This window comes from Austrofundulus limnaeus, unplaced genomic scaffold (assembly GCF_001266775.1).
Source record: "Austrofundulus limnaeus strain Quisiro unplaced genomic scaffold, Austrofundulus_limnaeus-1.0 Scaffold1116, whole genome shotgun sequence".
Taxonomy (NCBI): Eukaryota; Metazoa; Chordata; class Actinopteri; order Cyprinodontiformes; family Rivulidae; genus Austrofundulus; species Austrofundulus limnaeus.
Window position 1 is genome coordinate 26186 of NW_013953518.1, and position 15851 is coordinate 42036.

General features: G+C 39.7%; 1 protein-coding gene across 1 annotated transcript in view; it reads left to right on the forward strand.

The window, feature by feature from the left end:
• The window catches only part of bmp1a (bone morphogenetic protein 1a), a 34331-nt gene that overhangs the window by 10788 nt on the left and 7692 nt on the right, over window positions 1-15851 (forward strand). The window contains exons 4-14 of the mRNA XM_014030778.1: window positions 1038-1154; window positions 2030-2147; window positions 3216-3394; window positions 4406-4511; window positions 10384-10508; window positions 11986-12101; window positions 13044-13146; window positions 14397-14513; window positions 14851-14996; window positions 15100-15295; window positions 15515-15640. Coding sequence (XP_013886232.1) covers window positions 1038-1154; window positions 2030-2147; window positions 3216-3394; window positions 4406-4511; window positions 10384-10508; window positions 11986-12101; window positions 13044-13146; window positions 14397-14513; window positions 14851-14996; window positions 15100-15295; window positions 15515-15640 — 1449 coding nt within the window. The remainder of the gene's footprint in view (window positions 1-1037; window positions 1155-2029; window positions 2148-3215; window positions 3395-4405; window positions 4512-10383; window positions 10509-11985; window positions 12102-13043; window positions 13147-14396; window positions 14514-14850; window positions 14997-15099; window positions 15296-15514; window positions 15641-15851) is intronic.

The window sequence follows — 15851 nt, forward strand, 5'->3', positions numbered from 1 at the left end:
CCCCCGTCCTTTTTTGTCCAATGGGAGCAATGATCGTCAGCCTCATGGCTTTGTTTACAACTTATAGTTCTTTTGCAAAAAAGCACAATGTGAATGCAAACTGCACCACACGAAAAAAATAAAATAAAGTCCATTTTTGGTCTGGACCAACCAATTGGACCAAAGGACTTTCCTGGTCTGAATACACCCTAAANATAATTTTTTCCTGTTAAATAAATAAATCAAATCAAATCAAATCACCCTCATAAATGTGGATCATTTTTGTTTTATAGTAAGGTTTTATGGCTTCTTTTGAACTGAGCTTTACGTGATGAAGAATCGTCTCTGTTAACATGAGGATGATGATGATGATGATGATAAGGGTTCACAGTAAACTTATTTATTTTTCCTTTTCAGAGTTAATGTTTCTACAATATTACCACACAATTAGTAGCTTTGCTTGACAAATTATTCTTCTTTTTACAAACATAAGATGTGATTTATTTATGTATTTATTTTTGTTTTTTAAACCAAACCTCATTTATTCACTTATAAACAATGAGTTTATAACTTTTATTTTTTAATGGTTATGTTTAACATGACTGAATCTTTTTTTTAATCAGCTCTTGTTCTGCAGCACAGTCACGTGGTCATGCAATATGCGCTTCACATGTGGATGTTTTGCAATTAAACCACCAGGTTTAGGTGGGGGCTTAGTGGCCATGGTAACAGGTCACGCATGGTGGAGTGACATTTACATGGCGAATTTAATTTTACAGAAGAAAGCATTTGCCTTCTATGAAAATTTCTTTAAAAAATGGTAAGAAACTCATAAAGCAGGAGAACAAAGTTATTTGAATAGTGGCAAATAAGGAATAATTAATTTAATGTCTGAACGGCATAAAGCTTGAAAAACTCCCCGCTGGTTGAATAATTGCTCAGTTTTTTTTCCTAAGTCGCTATTGTCTTCGGGTGCAGATGGAGGAGGAACAATCCCATCGTCCTCCGCAGCTGAACGGCTTTCTTTTTAACGGATTTGTTTCATTTGAACTCCTCAGGATCGGCCAATCAGAACAGAGCAGGTTCACAGCGCAGGAAAAGAGCTGCCACCTCCAGACCTGAACGCGTTTGGCCTGAAGGTGTCATCCCTTATGTCATCAGTGGTAACTTTAGTGGTAGGTAACAGGTTCACACATCACGTACTGCATCGGGTCCAGCCTAGCATCATTGTTACATTTTAGCTGCTGCTTCTCTGTTACTCACAAATTATGAGCAGAAAACTCTGAGACCTACAGAAGTGTTTTTTTTCCTGAGTTCTGAATTTTTTTTCTCACAATTCTGAGAATAAAGTCAGAACCAAGAGAATTTTTTTACTGTGCTGCCTCAATCCTCTTCTGTAGAAACTCATTTCTGGAAGTGACTAAATATGAGTTATGTTGTCTTGATGAAATCATGCTTCTTTCTGTAAATCACCCAATTTCTGATTAAAAGGGGAAGTTGTAGAAGAAAATTACTCATATTTTACAACAAAAATGATCTCAGTCATAAGATGTGACTCTTATGTGTGACTTAAATCTATTAAATCCAGCCTAAAAACTTCACATAATACATACAAAAATATAAGTTCATATTAAAATTGTATTCATTTTGTTAGGTTTTGAGCAGAAAAGCTTGTTAACAACGGCTTCTTATGGGCTTCTGCTGAAGAATTGTGAGCAAATAATATCTAACCTGTTGTAGATACCTCTTTGAACAGCTTTAGTTGAATCTGAATCTTTGCCATTTTAAAAGATTCAAAAATGAGTTTCAAGCAAACGTCACCTCATGAACCAGTTTCATAGTTATTTACTAATAACTTAATGTTTTTTGCAATCAAAAACTGAGGCGGAAGTTTGCCTGTTCTATTCATTGTTCACATCTTTATCACAGAACCTCCGTTCTTTAAAAGATTTGAACTGTCCCTTTAAACTGCCACCCACTGAGCTGCTTCTTCCGGTGGAGTTCTGTGTCTTAACTGTGTTTTCTTGCCCTTTCCTGACTTTCCATTCAGGCAGCCAGCGGGCGATATTCCGCCAAGCCATGCGGCACTGGGAGAAGCACACCTGTGTGACCTTTATAGAGAGGACCCAGGAGGAGAGCTACATTGTCTTCACCTACCGTCCGTGTGGGTGAGTCGGTGGGGTGTTAAGCTCCTCGTGCGAAGGAAGTTAACGACAGTCAGACTCTGCTGAGCCTGTTTTATCCACAGCTAATTAGTTGGTGCGTGAGCGCCCTTGCTTCCTGTCCTCTCTCTGCAGTCGGGAAGGCGTTCTTTAGCTCGCTGCCCGTTCTGAAAGTAACAGCCTCTCCGTGGCAAGGAATTTTCTCTGCCCCGTCATCAAACTGCATGGTTTGTGGAGCTCCTGATGGCACACACAGGGAGACATCCTCACCTTTTTTTTATATACTGTAGGTTAAATATTTTTGAGCAAAAACCAACTGATCGTTTTTTTGGGACACGGAAGCTGAGATGTTTGCAGTGGACACACAAACCTCACACTGATTCCGTTTGCAAGCCTGACCCCATTATGTCATTACACAATTTACCTCTCAGACAGATTTGTATCATTCCGCTCAAAGAGCCCAACAAAGAGCAGATAGAACTCACAAAGCTGAACTTTCACCAGCCGACAGCAAAGATCCTTTTTTTAGCCCGCCTGGTAGCTGGCCTTTTGAGCAACAAGGATGACATTATCCACAGGCAGCAGCGGTTAGCAGTGGGAAATCTTGACTCCGCTGCATATTCAGCAGGCCCCCATCTGTCCTGTGCAAAGTTCAAGGCGTGTCTCAAGAGAGCTGGACTTGGCTTGCAGTAATTAGAGAGCGGCTGTCTGGCCCACAGGGCCATTATGTGTGTGCCCGTCCTGCAGACTCCCACTCTGAAGCTTTCATGTCACGCTGAGGTGGAGCGCTGCAGCCAGCCAGCTTCCAGCATCACTCGCACAATTTGCATTGGCGGCCGTATAAATAAATGTCACTGCTGCGTGTGTTAACGATAGCTCCTCTCACATGACTCTTTTAATAAATACCAGAGGTAGTTGGGATTGTCAGGGCTTCTTTTTATACACAATCAGAATGTGAAATGTCCGAGTTATTAGAGTCAACCCCCACCGTCTGTTGTTCCCTCACGTGTCTTAGTAATTTGGTTTCATCCCTGACGTCAGGTCTCTATACTGTTTGAATTTGTGCATCTGCAGGTGCTGCTCCTACGTGGGCCGCCGCGGAGGGGGTCCCCAGGCCATATCCATCGGCAAAAACTGTGACAAGTTTGGTATTGTGGTGCACGAGCTGGGCCACGTGATCGGTTTCTGGCACGAGCACACGAGGCCCGATCGAGACGAGCACGTCAGCATCATCAGGGACAACATTCAGCCAGGTAGGAGCAGACATAATACCTGAGAGTAACCTCCTGACAGGATCTTTAATGCAAACATACAACGAGTTAGGAGTGGTCAGGACACGTTTGTCCATATATACAGTGTTGTATAAAGTACCACAAAGTGATGCTTGAGTAAAAGTACAAGTATCTTACCAAAAAATTACTTCGGTAAAAGTTAAAGTCTCCTTTAGGAATATTACTTGAGTAAAAGTCTTAAAGTATCTGATACTTTTTGTACTTAAGTATTAAAAGTAAAAGTATTGATTTAAAATGAGTAATTAGATTTTCTGTAATGACATTTATTAGGAGGTGACCTCCCCAAAAACTGCAGAAATGACTGTTGTATTAAAATAATAAATTATCTTAAATTTAGGATGCTTTAGTCTAGCTGTTTCAGTTTATATACATATATCAAGGGTGACCAAACATTTTCCCCAAAATAAAAATCTATCTGAGGGCTGCAGCCAAATGCAATAATATAATTCATGAAATACAAATACTTCTTAAGTACAGTCCTTTTATTTTAATGATTATGTCCTGCTGGAGTGTGACAGGATTTGTTTGTGTACAAACTAATACAATATCAGAATTTTATAAATTTATACTTCTCATTCAAACACAATTAAATTCACTCTATCTAGGAGGCACAATTTATATGAATAGTATTTATTTTTTTACAATAACAAGCTGGAATGAAAACAAGCAAAATCAAATAAAAGTAACAACTTTCTACTTCTTTTTAAAAAGGTAAGGAATAGAAAGTACAGATAACTGTGTGAAAATGTAAGAAGGAGAAGTAAAAAGTAGGCTGAAAAACAATTACTCAAGTAAAGTGCAGATACCCAAAAATTCTACTTAAGTACAGTAAAAAAAAGTATTTGTACTTAGTTACTTTACAACTCTGCATATATAGAACTAATCACATCAGTTTTTACCTTTGACACAGATGAGGTGTGACTCGGCTTCATATTTCATTTGTACTTTTCCACTTTTGTTTCTCTCTCTCAGGACAAGAATATAACTTTTTGAAGATGGAACCGGGGGAGGTGGACTCTCTGGGAGAAATCTACGACTTTGATAGCATCATGCATTACGCTCGAAACACGTTTTCCAGGTAGGAGCCGAGCCAAGTTCCACTGCTTCAGCATGAATAACGGTCTCGGGCCGAGTCAGACCGAGCTGTTCTGCCTCTGAGCCGCAACCCTTTAACCCATTGCCCCCGTTTTCCATTTTTGCACATAATGTTGAAAGACTGTCTAGAGCTGTTAAGTTCTGTGTCCGCAGGCGATTGCTGAGTAATCTGGCATGTTTCCCACATCTGAGGATATGGACAGACTGGAACTCTCAGTTCTTCTTTTTTTTTAATAATAAATCACTAGAAAACATGTTGCTGGAGGTATTCACATTTTTTTAAAAAACAGCCTGCTGTTACTTGAGTTTCTGTCTTGGATCTCAGTGTTTTTTACCTTTTTTTTGGCTTATTGAGAACAGAAGGTGGATCTTATTAAAGAAACCAAAAATATTCGGTGAACAGGCTTGTTGTCGGTTTCTCAAACTTGACCTTTTTGATTTGAACAGTCAGTGCTCACATTATGTTCGCTTTAGGGAAACAGGAGAAGCACTAATTTGATTTTCTGTCACATTTTGAGAAGCTTATGTTACGTAGCGGCTTTGGGATCACCAAGGGTCAAAAGATAAACTCGATGCATGAGGTGATACTAAAGAAAACATGCATCTGGTTTCATTTGGTAACTTTCTGTTGAACTTTCTGTTTCTCTAAGTTTATGTTTTTGAAGCCTAGAATAGTTTTGTGTGACGTGGCACTTTAAGCTCAACCATATCCTTTACACTTTTCACTCTCAGCTGTTTGGCAGGATAAACATTATGTTTAAAAACCTTGTAGGATTTTAAGATTGATTTAAATGAATGCTCTGTGATGTAGCAGCTTTTTCTCACATCATGTTCAGATTAAGGCTCCTCCTCTCCGTTCCTGCTGCTTTTCCTGCCAACTTTTCTGTAAGGTGTTGCAGTTTGTGGTATCTGAGTGAAATCAGCAAACGTAGCAACCGTCTCATCATAACCAGATTTCTGTCCAACACTTTCAAGGCTGTAAGAACGTTCTTCTGCCCTCACACTGTAAAGCACCTTGTAACGTTCCTGGAAGCTCTTTAAATGATGAATTTAATGGGTTCTGGTAACTTTTTCCTCTTTTTTTTCCCCCTGGGCGTTAAAACCTCACAACAAGCATTAGTTGGTGCTTCGAATTCTACTCATTTGAAGCTGAGGTTATTTACAGCAGAGTCACAAATCAATCCCAGGGAAGAGGTTTACCTCAGTTAGCTTCTAAATTCAGAATTTTAATGATATATTCAACATTTTACTCAACTGCAAATAGTTTTCCCCACAACTTCTAAATGAGTGTTGTGGACCTAACATGGAATTCAGATCTTCTGAAGTAGGGTTCTCTAGAAAAGTTTGAAACAAATAATAGTTATAGCTCGATGAATGACCTAAGTTTGGAGGAAATGGTTTTAGTTCTGACCAGGTTGATGAGCTAACGGCTAATCTGAGCCCTGCCAAGACCAACGTGGATTTCTGCTGAAGTAAAACAGCCTTCACTGAAAAAACAGATGTGTTGGATTTACTTGACCGAGTTATGTCAACAGGTTCCACTCAGCTCACTGAGTAGAGAAAATGTAAAACAACTTTCAGTTTAAATCTGAAACTTGCTCAGCTGAGTTGGATCCAACACATTTTTTGAGTGTTTTAAATAAGATTTGATTTTATTTATTTCTCTTACAGATTTTATTTCATTTGGACAAACAATTAAAACGATATAAATGAAAATAACGTGTCAAAAACACACAACACAGCATGGTCAAATGAAAAGGAGCAGAAAGATAAAAAAATCTTGTAACATCTGCCCCATTTAAAAAATATGTATCCATAAAACGAACAACATGCAGAAATTTAAACTCAACTTAATTCACAGTATAACTTAAAATAATTAACAAAACAACATCACAACAGAAATACCAATTTCAACCAGTACTTTGTTTATATCTCATTTAAAAAAAAACTTTGAAGCATTCTACCAAATGAGTAAATTGTTCCAGCATTTTTAAGGTTGTCCAAGTTGTTCCACAGTTTAATTCCTCGAACAGAGGTGCGTCTCTCCTTTTAAATTAGTTTTAATTTTTGGTTTCACAAACATTTCAAGTCCCTTAAAATTATAAACACTATCCCTCTTAACAAACCTGGATTGTATAAGATCTGCTCAGTCCTTGTGTGACCTTGTTTTAAAAGTCTGCCAAGAGCATTTTTTATTACTTGGCATAAAATCCTGTTGTATTTGTTTTGTGTTTTCAGATTAGCCATTAGCTTGTCCATCTGGTCGATATTAAATGTATTTCTGCAAACTGAAGTCATTCAATGAGCGATCTACCACAGGTGTAATAAATGTCCAGAATTTTTCCACAGTGTTACACACAATATTTGCACCATAACAAGTTGAGTACAATGACAGTGTTAATACAATCCTGCACTTTTAGGCTGCTGCTTTATTAAAGATTGGCAGCTGCAGGAACATCCACACCAACTTTACAGGTTCTACCTATAGTAGATAAGTCCATGATCACACACACACACACACACACACACACACACACACACACACACACACACACACACACACACACACACACACACACACACACACAACCCAGACTGCTGACTCCTTCCTCAGTCTGATAGAAGCAGCAGCTGTGGGCTGTTGGTCCTCCCTGTCAGCTACATGTGTATTCCACATCACTGGTTCTCCTGGTTTACCCTCTGACTGGAGCAGCCTCTCCCCCCAGATCTGCTGCCGTGCTCTTGTGGCAAACCAGCTTCTGGGAAGCAGAGAGGGAATCTTTGTCTAAACAGACGCCGAGGCTGGATGTAGGCCAACATACAGAAATTCCTGTCTGGCTCTGTGCGTCCAAACTGCAGGTTAAAAATGCAGCTCGCACAGAGAAGAGGTGAAGCATTGCTACAAATAAGATTTTTTTTTAAATTATTACATTAGAGATTAACAAAGGGCCAGACAGAAACAGAGTAACATCTGTTATTGAAAGATAATCTGCAATTTATCTTTTGTTGTTGGGCGGGTTTAAAGGAAAGTTTGACCTCATATTAAGTTAATCAGTTCAGCACACTTGAATGTTGCCACACATGATCCGTGATCTGGATTTAACCTTTTAATCTTTTAGGTTTTCAGTACAGCTCGCTGCACAATGGAGCCGTTTAGCCTTTTTATTTTCTTTCTTTCTTTTTTTTTAGTGGAGTAATCCATCCTGTTCACTTTCCTGATTCATTGAACCGTGTTGATCAATAAGCTCAGAAATAAGAGAGTGGCTGCTGCTGTTTTAGCAGCCGGGAGGCTCCTGTTGGCTTTTCATGGGTCATTCAGGACACTTTTTCTTTGGCTCTGATTGGCTGATTTACCTGTGGCAGAGTCATTCTTTGTTGGGCCGTTGGTAGCCGGCGTGTCCGCTGTGTGTTTTACAGTAAATCACCGTGGGAAGCCCGGGCCTTTGTTGTTGGGAAGATTTCACGGCTCGTCTTGATGTTTTGCTGTGTCTCCTGGGGACGAGCGTTGCCGGTCTCATGCGTTTTTTTAAAATATTTTTTTCAGGGTTGTTTCACTCGACCCACAGCCCTACTTTACCCCCATCCTTTGCTCCAGAGGTATTTATTTAGTTTGGGTGTGTGGACCGGTGCCAACTTAAATAGAGAGCTGCCTGGGTATCTTTTGTCTGTTCTGACACTGGTTTGAGTGGCGTCTTTTTTTTTTTTTAAACCAGCAGCAAGGCAGAGTGTAAACCGTTAGCTCAGGCTGCTCTGTTTGCACATGCCTGGCGTTGGTAGGCATGTCACCATGGGAACGGCCAGTTCCTCGCCAATACTCATAAAAATGAAGATGATAAAGTAGCAAAGTGTCAAGTAAGGCAGCGTGATGAAGAGCAGCCTTTTGTTCCAACTTTTCTGTCATTTTTAAAGCTATCTAACACGTCACCTGAGCCAATTTATAGTTTTCATTTTGGACAAAACATGGTGCACGTTCACAACTCAGGCCCTTTATTTACCTCTCAAATACTCTGAAGAAATTAAAATGTTTTGTCTGCTGCATGTGAAGAACCTATTTTTAAAAATAAATAAGAAGAATAAGGGTGAGTTGTAGTTTACACACACATGCACACGTGTATTGCAATTCATCATCAAAAGATTTTCTCTAAATGAGAGATTTTATAGAAATATTTAGAGGATGAAGCTGACAGGACATTTTAGCATCATTAAAGTTTTGCTCTGTCATCACAGGGGTTCGTAGTGGATCGTATTCGTATGTAGTCTTATTTTGAAAAGATTTTTTCAGTTACTACTGACCTTTTTTAAAAGCACTGCACATTTTACAGTCTTTTCTTAGGTGACTAATGATATATTTTTATGAACTGTTGTGTGACTAGTTTTGTGATTAAATTGATGATTTGTGTACAGACTGGTCTGGGTAGCTTTAAATAGTTTTTTTTACAATATTTATTAATTTAATTTAAAAACAAACAAATTCACATACAAAAAAACATATCAAATTAAAAAAAAGAAAAGTAGCAGAAAGAAGAAACAATCATATCTGCCCCTATTTAAAAATAAATATATATTATTATATATATAGTTTCAAACAATAACAAAACAAAATCTTCAGCTCGTAAACAGCAACTCTTATAAATACAAATTATAGAATTTCACATTTCTTTAACAAATAATTTTTTATCCATCTTTTAAACAAATTAATTGAGCCAGCCAGCATTTTTACAATCACTATCTGGAGTATTCCATAATCATATTCCTTGGACTGAAGTACAGCTGTCCTTTAAATTTATTCAAATTTTAGGTTTTATAAACATTTCTAATCCCTTCAGATTGTAACCACTTTCCCTCTTAAAAAATGTGATTACACAGGGCAGGAGGTACTAATAGATGAGATACATGCCTGAACACATTCAACACTTAATTCAACTGTTGTTTTTCCATTAGAACAGGAAAATTGTATGAAAACCTGACTTTCAGTCATAGGCTGGCCATTAATGATGATGCAATAAAATGGGCGGAGTCAGGTCCTGAAGACGATGTTATAATGAAGTGATGTCCTGAACTGAGAGGCTGAACGCAGAACTGAGAATAAACTGCCTTCAGACCGAGCACTCTGGTGTGGCTGCATGAACTCTTTTCACATTCATCATTCATATACTGTATTGGTGTATTTTCTATCCGTTACAAACACATAAAAAGGTAAACGAACACGTTAACAATTTCCTTCCAGTAATTTTGTTTATTTTTGCTGTCATTTTCAAAACAGTCAAACACACACAGACACTTTCAAATCCTCAAACAAAAACTAAAAGGCGCAATATGTCTGGTGAAATTTAAAACACTGACCCTTGTAAACTTATTGTTTCCTCTCAGTTCATGCATATGCTAGAAAAAATACTACTCTAATAATAAAGGTGTTGCTAGTAGGACTAAACTATCAAATGATATATTAACAATCCTTGTACTTTTTTGCTGTGTGAAAACTGAATTTACGATTGCATCAAATGTATTTCCACAAACCTCTGAACAATAAAAGGAGCTATTATTGTGTAGCAGAGCATTTGTGGAGTTTTTACGCTTATGTCACAAAGTGCATATTACAGTTTTGAAGTTTTAAAATGAGTGTTCTAATAGATTCGCTGAATATTTCTCTAAACCACATTTTGTTTTCCAGCGTCAGAAAGGACATTATTCATTTTTTTTATATTTGGCTGTTAGACAAACAAATCATTTAACAGTTATAAATGATCATAATGACGATGGTTTAACCACTCGAGCGGGCGTGTTTTGTTTTGTGCGTGCTTGTTTTGAAGGAGGTGTGTGCAACATTAACACTATTCTCTGTCTGTGAACACCAGAGGCATCTTCCTGGACACCATCCTGCCACGTTACGACGTGAACGGAGTGCGACCACCCATCGGCCAGAGAACCCGACTCAGCAAAGGGGATATTGCACAGGCACGCAAACTCTACAAATGCTCCAGTAAGACCGAAATGACAGATCCTGTCTGCTATGTGTTCTTTTTCCTTTTTTTTTTCCCGTTTGCACGTGTTTCCAACCTAATCCTCCGAGCCTGTGGCTCCTCCTGACTTTCCCTGATGCAGCTCCCACTATGCTCATCCACTATTGAACAGTTGGACTCCCTGACTACAGCGTTGTAGTCTCTCAGACAGGGAGGAGTGTAAACACAAGCCTGAGCGAGGGAGTTTTCATCGCTGCTTCCCAGATAGACGCTAAAGAACAGTCTGTCTTCTGAGGAGGAAAATGCTAAAAGTGTTCTTGGGAGACAACGAGTCGTCATCACAGTTTGTTCTGTGTAAACTGATCCTGGTTTTTTTTGTTTGTTTGTTTTCTCCTGACCAAACTAGGTATAGGCCTTCAAAGACAAAAAAGGGAGGAGATTTAAGGTTGAAGTAAACAATATATGCTGAAATAACAGATGTGTGGTAGAAAAAAGAGCCTTCTGCTGGCGTTATCTGACTTTAGAGTCTGTTGGCGAAGTCTCCACAGCTGAGCTTCATATTTGAACTGCCGGGGTCACCAGGAGTGGACTCACTTGGTTAGGTGTAAAGTGAGTCAAACGTCCTGCCTTTTACATCACAACCACCTCAGCCTCTCAAGGAAAAGTGGACGACGTGGCACGTGCTGTTGGAGGGGGGGGTGGGATTCCTTAAAGAGCCACAGATCTGCACTTCATGCAGCATTCCTCTGAGTGTTTGTCATCCCTGATGTGCGCCTGGTTATTGCTGTAAGATTGGCAGACTTCTGGTTACTCACTGCTTTTCTGACACACACACACATGAACACACACTTCACCATCCGAAGCAGCGAAGGCAAACAACTGGACATGCTTTCTTAACTCCTACTGAATACAGCCCAAGGTAAAAATAACGCCGAGGTAATTGTGAATGCAAGACGAACAGCTGAAGATACTTTATTATTTCCTCTGTGCCTTAATTAAACACATCTTCCCCCCCTTCACTTGGCAGAAGCCCCTCGATTTGGACTCGGTCCTCGACAGCTCAAGTTTTGTCAGTCAAACTAAGAACAGCCCTTTTGTTTTTTTATTATCTGTTATTTTCTCTCTCTCTCTGCTGGCGACATGTACATAATGCATCACATCCTCCAGGAGGCTGCGTTATTTATAGAGCGCTAGGTTTATTTTCAGAGGATGCTCGTAGAAAGTGTCTGACACTCTCTCCACTCCTTTGTGTGATCGTCTGTTGGAGTGGGTGATGGGAGGGAGGGTGAGATGCAGGGATGTGGGTAATATTATCAGCAGATGTGCCTTCACACATAAAAGAGCTGCCCTTTGTTTCACATCCAGTGTCAGAACTGTGACGTGCAGTGGGGTTGGGGGGTGGGGTTTTTTTTCCGAGCTGTTGGTTTGTGGAGCCGAACAAAGGTTTGGCAGTGTCGTGCATGGCTCAGGTGTGTGTGTGTTTGTGTCCACGTGCAGAGTGCGGGGACAGTCTGCAGGACAGCAACGGGAATTTCTCCTCTCCCGGCTTCCCAAACGGATACTCGGCCTACATGCACTGCATCTGGAGAATATCAGTCACACCCGGGGAAAAGGTACGTGGGAACGCCAAGTTGGAGGATCCTGCAAACAAGGACCGCTCAAACCGAAAGTAGCTTAGTCACTGGTGTAAGGCTCACCAACCTTAAACAAAATCAACAAAACTCAAACTCAAAAATCCATTTTTTCTTATATTTGTATTTATTTTTTGTATGGAGCATTTATGGTTGTGTCCAAAACGGCAGGCCGGGTCCTCCGAAGGTCGAATTCGTCGGCCGCATACGTCACAGTGCCGCGACGGAGGCCGTCCCAAACCGAACACTCCTCCAATGCGACCGACAAATACGTTCTTCCTTTTCCCCGATTTGAAGGACAGGTCTGATGGATCCTTCCCGGCCCAGCATATCCCATAATGCACTGCAGCCCAACCAGCAATTTTTTAAAGCTAGTAATAGCGGACAAAACAAGAGAAAATAATATGTTTTAAATAAAAATATGGCGATATGAAAATTAAAAATTTCTAGTGGTTGTAATTCTAATACTTTTTTCGTTTGTATAGATGTGTTTTTAAATATTATTTTTGTCAAAAAATAACACGAAATAAACATGCACCTACAGCGGGTCAATTAGTTCTTCAAATGTTACCTTTAAGTTAATTTTATTGTTTTGTGATATTAATAAAACAAATATACTGTATTTATATTTTTTCTAATTTTGATCTATTTTTGCTTCTGTTTAGCGTCGTCATGGTTACTAGGTGACATGACGTACGCCGGGGTGGAGGGGAGGCTAGACCGTCATAAATTCACAGCCTTTTTTTTTTTCCGGTCTTCCCAGTCTACTAAGGACCCGGTCCACCTCGACCGGATAGTCTGGGTCCTCCGGAGGACCCGGCCTGTCGTTTTGGACACAGCCAAAATGTACCAGGGTCTGAGCATTGTTGCTGTGTGACCTTTGACCCTTGCTGTGTCAATAATCATTTTTTCTTGGTTTTAAAGATCATTTTGAACTTCACCTCCATGGATCTGTACAGGAGTCACTTGTGTTGGTACGACCATGTGGAGATCAGAGATGGCTACTGGAGGAAAGCACCTCTCAAAGGTCAGTTTGACAGAAACCATCAGCAACACTTTATAATTACACCTTATTTAACCTTACTTAATCATTAATAAATGGTTATTTAACCTTGAAAGCATTGACAATTAAGGATGATTCGTACCTAATAAGCTATAAATTAACACATTTATTTACCCATAAAGGCAAATTACTTACTCATTATTTATTCATGCTTAATAACTCATCACTTAATTATTCTATCTACTGTGTGTTTATGTATGTAAATGCTCATATAAATGGACTTTCACACCATGTGTTAGACATACAGTATATTAATGCTTAAAGAACAACAACTGACTATGTGTTAATCCTGTAGTACATCAATAATTAAAGGCATTTGCTTGTAGTTAGTTAAATCTTTTTTTGTGAAACCACGAAAGTGAACAATTTGTTTTTAATGTTTGTTAATGTATAAAAAAACCCTGAAGGTCAAGTTCCTTTACACAAATCATTAAAATAGTTAATTCACGAGTTATTAAGCATGAATGAACATGGTTTTGTAAATAATTAGCCTTCATAGGTAAAGCATTAATAAATGCATTAATTTTTAGCTTATTAAAGTGCCAATATTACGTGTTTCTCAGGCATATGCCATAGTTCAATTCTATATCAAAAGCAATTATGTCACTTTCAGTTGTTATTAAAGTGCTGTAAATTTGTATAAATCAAAAATAAATTTGACTTTGCATCATATCCAGTTCTAAACACCTTGAAATTGGCCTCTGTCTCTTTAGGAACCTCCTACCGCTTCTGTCACTCCCATTTCTGCATGTCATCACAACTGCTTCATGCCGTTTACAACTGGTCTTAGGATAATGTTGTTGTAGTAATAATGATGATGATAATGATGATGATAATAATAATAATAATAATAATAATAATAATTAGTAGCAACATTACACAATATCTGTTTTGGAAACAAACATCCTTTATTAATAATGTTTTCAATGTTAACCATTTATCAATGATTAAGTCAGGCTAAATCAGATAAATTAACTCTTTCCAGATACTTAGATTATTGCTAGAAAACTAGAAAATTAGTATGTTTCAGTGATGAGTTGATAATATTATATTTTGCATTGTTTTTGTCTCATTTCTCTATATACCTGAACAATGCTAGTCATTTTCTGTTTAATCTTCACATAATTCGTCTCTGTGAGCATGTAGATGGATTGAAGTTGTTGCAAGTGTCATGATGATCTGATCTCGGTTTATATTTTTGACCTGCGATCCAGGTCGCTTCTGCGGCGATAAGCTGCCCGAGCCCATCATCTCCACCGACAGCCGGCTGTGGATCGAGTTTCGCAGCAGCAGTAACTGGGTGGGCAAAGGTTTCTCCGCCGTTTACGAGGGTAAGCGCCTGTCCCCGCCGCATGCTGCTCAGCTGACTAAACTTCGTGCCAGTCACACGTCCAACAATGTGCTCCGAAGCTGGAGCAATATGCACGTTTCTTGGCCCTCCTGCTGCTGATGTGTCAGGGTCTTAGCACTGCATTAATCAGATTTTGGCTTGCCTTCACAGCCAGCTCCACTGTTTCCACATCCTTCAAAGGAACAATGTGTACATATGTGCGCAGGCATTTGCATAAATCAGTGCATGGACACATAGGACACGCTTTTCCGTACACACGTTATTGATTATACAGCTATCAAAAGAGCTCAGCTTTGTTCTTTATTGTTTGCCTGCAGCCATCTGTGGTGGCGAGGTGAAGAAGGACAACGGCCAGATTCAGTCCCCCAACTACCCCGACGACTACAGGCCCAACAAAGTCTGTATATGGAAGGTTTCTGTCAGTCAGGGCTTTCATGTGGGCCTGACTTTCCAGTCTTTTGAGGTACACAATCGTATTTTCTTTACCCAAATCCAACCTCTTTTTGATTTTTTTTTGTGTGTGTGTTGTTTATTAAAATTTCAAACCATCTCCTTCATCTCTTCAGATTGAGAGACATGACAGCTGTGCGTACGACTACCTAGAGGTGCGCGATGGGATCTCTGAAAACAGCCCTCTGCTGGGCCGCTTCTGCGGCTACGACAAGCCAGACGACATTAAGACGAGCTCCAACCATCTGTGGATGAAATTTGTTTCAGATGGCTCCGTCAATAAGGCCGGCTTTGCTGCCAATTTCTTCAAAGGTGAGAGGTTAAAGGCTGTTAACTTTTAGTAGAAAATGTCAACATCTGTATACCCAGACATGTTCCAGGAATCACATATTTGTTCTGCTTGTACCTTTCGGGGGTCTGTGAGGCCAGCTTTGCCTGGCTTCGAGGGAGGGGTGGGTGGGGGCTTCTCTTGTGAGCCATTGAACCAGTGGGGCCAGCTTAAAGGTCCCTAACATATTTCTGTGTTTTCAGAGACGGACGAGTGCTCCAATCCAGACAACGGTCGCTGTGAGCAACGCTGTGTAAACACGCTGGGCAGCTACAAGTGCGCTTGTGACCCAGGCTATGAGCTGGCTGCTGACAAGCGCAGCTGTGAGGGTAAGTACAGGGAGGACAGTCAGCAGCCCCGCTCACCGTGTCATTTACATCCTAAAGCACTTTACACAGTTAGCCACCCAAATACAATAAGTACAGTCTTTCAGAAATGGCCTGAAAAGATGCCAGCTGAGCGGGCTGTGCTGCTGTGGCACTGTCTTTTTGAGATTTGTGACAGAACAACACAAGCTTTATTTCTGGCTCAAATTATAGG